Consider the following 3775-nt stretch of genomic DNA (forward strand, 5'->3'; position numbering starts at 1 on the left):
AATAAACACGTATTCAATGTAGAATAAAGACTCCAACACACATGAGGTGACAGCTGACAATCTCAGGTCTATAGGTGATCCGGGCCCCTCCATTAGATAGAATAGGGGCCCCAATCTCTGCTGTCTCCCATGAGATAAGTGGCTCTGGCAATGCCATGCTCACATTTGGATTGAAGGGGTACGCCTGGGAAAGCGTTCCTATTCAGGAAGCCAGAGGACTAAGCTGAACAGGCAGAGGCAGTCCCAGACAATGAACCAATTCCCAGAAAAGGTGGCCTCATCAGGGGTGTATCTAATGCAAGGCAAACAAGGCATTTGCCTAGGGCGGCACTTTCCAGGGGGGCGCCAAAAAATGCTGCCCCCAAACCAGTTAGGTGAGAGAAAAAAATTATATTATAAATTTTTCATAAATTACTGCCACTACTCCTGGACCGGTGCTTCTTTGACTGGGGGATCAACGTCCACCTATGCCGCCAACTCCTACATGTATGCTGCAGCTCCTTCTTCTTCCTAGTCAATGTGCTGTGCAATGTATTGGTGTGTGTGACCTTCGTCCACATGCACTGGCAGTTCGGACCTCCCTGGGAAACCGGCACCCAAATTTCTGACTGCAGGCAGCAAAGGAGCTTCCGCAGGACCCCCAGGGCTGAGATCCAGATGGTCATTGTGCTCATTGGCACCTCTGTGGTGGTGAGTCTGAGGAAGTGCAGCCTAAAAGGGTTATGTCTCTAGAGCTGGGCGGGCTACAGAGCCCTGCAGCCAAGGCAGAAGATTGGTAACTGCAGAATTAGAGGGCCCAGCATATTATGGCAGAAGATCGGTGTTGCAGCTGCAGAACTAGGGAGCCCATCAAGCCAGGAATAGAGAAGGCGGCTATTGCAAAGGGTAGAACTAGAGCGTCACGCTACGTTGATATCTCCAACACCAAGGCCGGTACTCCCAGCCAGAGCCGGTCCAAGGTAAAAGGCAAGAGAGGCACCTGCCTGGGGTGGCAATTGTAGCCCCAGAGCAGGGGAAGGCAACCTCAGCACTGCAGCTTTGCTGAAACTATAAAGTCTATTGTCCCTCTGGCAGCCATGTCCGTGGCTGTCAGAGTCTTGTAGTGCTTCTTGGGAATTGTAGTTCCACAACAACTGGAGTGCCGAGGTTTCCCAGTCCTGGCATAGAGGATTGTGCAACTGCTATGGGGCTTGGAAGCACAGGGGCCCGGAGCTGCCTGGTTACCTTGGATTAAATGATTGTACTGAATGAATGATCCTCTGTAGAATTTGTATGAATAATTATAATTCTGTATCTCTGGAGCTCTTGCCTGGAGATTGGGAAGGCAGTGGGCCCTCTTAATGGTTTCGTTGTAGGGCCCCATAACACCTGACTAATGCTGGCATGTTTTGTTTTTTTCTCTCACAATAAGCACAATTCAGTCATCTCATATTTTATTTAAATTCACATACCGTAAAAGTCCTAAAATAAAAACAGGACACATTTTCATGTAATTAATTTGTTAAAAAAAAGATTGGTTTATTAAATGTATTTAGAACAAACATAAAGGTTCCAGCAGCCTGTACACTACAGATCTCTACTGACAAAACAGTAACCCATAGCAACCCATGTGAAATCGCATCGTCCGTCCTTCGCCGTCTCATTGTACGTTGTGTATGAGTTTATAGTGATCCTGGATCTGCCCAACACGCCCATTTCATACCATAAAACAGACATTTCCAAATGTGCCCCCCCTCCCCCCCATGGGAGAGTACGCATCAAAGACGGCTGGGACTTGTAGTTTGCACAACTACACAATACCTCCCATTGGTCACCCATACTGGCCGAAAATGACCTTCTCACACCCAATTCATAGTTAAAGATTTTGTTGCTATTCTCACCATCGTCTCTCTCTGGGATTTAGTTTAATCCGAGGTCTATAATGGCACTTTAATGTATAAAAGTTGGTTTTTAAATGTAAAAAAAAAAAAAAAAGAAGAGGAGATACTGCAAAAACCCATACATTATGGAACAGAGAAGAGATCTGGGTTCAGAAGAGGGACTCTGATGGAGGGAACAGAGAAGAGATCTGGGTTCAGAAAAGGGACTCTGATGGAGGGAACAGAGAAGAGATCTGGGTTCAGAAGAGGGACTCTGATGGAGGGAACAGAGAAGAGATCTGGGTTCAGAAGAGGGACTCTGATGGAGGGAACAGAGAAGAGACCTGGGTTCAGAAGAGGGACCAGAGAAGAGATCTGGGTTCAGAAGAGGGACTCTGATGGAGGGAACAGAGAAGAGATCTGGCTTCAGAAGATGGACTCTGCTGGAGGGAACAGAGAAGAGATCTGGGTTCAGAAGAGGGACTCTGCTGGAGGGAACAGAGAAGAGACCTGGGTTCAGAAGAGGGACTCTGATGGAGGGAACAGATCTGGGTTCAGAAGAGGGACTCTGATGGAGGGAACAGATCTGGGTTCAGAAGAGGGACTCTGATGGAGGGAACAGAGATGAGATCTGGGTTCAGAAGAGACAGTTTAAGGTATGCAGTCCAAATGTACACATTGCAATGCGAGAAGCATGTAGGTGAACCTGTTCACTCTGCCAGCTACACATCACACAGTCCGGTTCTAGAAGTCAAGTCATAAGAATGTAGAACATTGGGAACACGTCTGGCACACGCAGTCCTATCACGCTGTTGAGGTGGCCCGTTCCTCTTTCCGTTGACTTGCTGCGCCCAGAAATCTCATTTTCCAGTAGGGGTTGAAACACAGCAGGACAGTTATTATAACGACCACCCCCAGAGCAAATCCCAGCATCCACTTCATTATCCCCGTGCAGATGAACTGCAGGACGAGGATCAGCACGATCAGCAGCATCAAAAGCAGGACCACCATCCTCTTTGCGGCGGTCCACTGCCCCCCGCTGCTTTCAGCGTCCGAGATCCAGGTGGCGCCGGTGCGGTCCAGCCTAACGGCCATCTCTGGCGTTCTGGAGGCTTCGGGAGCCGCGACTTTCCCCTCGGGGTTCTGCACCTGGCTCATCAGTAGCTCCTGGTTCTGCAAAGTACATACAAGTCCTCCGAAGACCGCAGTGGGCGCCCGGCAGATGGGGCATGCGATCAGCCAGGTGCCCGCTTCATTGCGAACCAGGAGTTTGAGACACACCGCGCAGAAGCTGTGTCCGCACGACAGTTCTTTGGGGAGACGAGTGAGATCGTATCTGCTGAAACAGACGGGACAGTCCATGTCGGTGAGGCAGCAGATTGGGGTCCCCGCCTTGGCCGAAGAAGTCTTCAAATCTCCTGAACCCTCGTTGACGGTCTGCTGACCCCCTGAGGATTCCGGCGGGGAGGTCAATGCAGATGGGAGGGCATCTTGGGGTTCTTCTCTGGCTTTGCCAAATTCCATTTCAGTCTCTGTGTTTGCACGGCGACCGCACCCCAAATTTCCTTTGGTGGCCCCAGGAGGGCCAGTTTCATCCCCCATGTCTGGGCTTGGCACAACTCCTCTGAGTTCACTGCTTGTTGTGATGAATTCAGGCAGCCAAGGAAACTGTTTCCAGATGGCTACCGACTGCCGCTTATCACCGGCGGGTTAAACTTTAACCAAATATTGGAGAAGTTTTTATGGCCGCCGATAAAATATTCATCTTCCCCGATAGGAGGATGTCTGCGGAGCAGGACCAAGGGGGAAAGTGGGTTTGTTTGGACACCTGCCTGCCGGGTTGTCATATAGGCCAGGCATAGTTTATAGGGAGGGCGCTAGTCAACGCTCCTGGAAACTTGTGAAATGCTGCATAT

At 49.9% G+C, this 3775-nt stretch overlaps 1 protein-coding gene across 1 annotated transcript; it reads right to left on the reverse strand.

Annotated features, from left to right (window-relative positions):
- Nucleotides 1-2663: 2663 nt before the first annotated feature.
- On the reverse strand, nt 2664-3461 carry RNF186 (ring finger protein 186). Its single transcript, XM_018572645.1, has one exon. The coding sequence runs from the start codon at nt 3459-3461 to the stop codon at nt 2664-2666; it is 798 nt and encodes a 265-aa protein (XP_018428147.1).
- Nucleotides 3462-3775: the final 314 nt, after the last annotated feature.

Source organism: Nanorana parkeri, unplaced genomic scaffold (assembly GCF_000935625.1).
Source record: "Nanorana parkeri isolate BGI_ZX_2015 unplaced genomic scaffold, ASM93562v1 scaffold2092, whole genome shotgun sequence".
Lineage (NCBI taxonomy): Eukaryota > Metazoa > Chordata > Amphibia > Anura > Dicroglossidae > Nanorana > Nanorana parkeri.

What these genes read in the sequence shown, in the direction of transcription:
- RNF186 (XM_018572645.1), bottom strand. Translation starts at nt 3,461, where the DNA reads ATGGGGGATGAAACTGGCCCTCCTGGGGCCACCAAAGGAAATTTGGGG.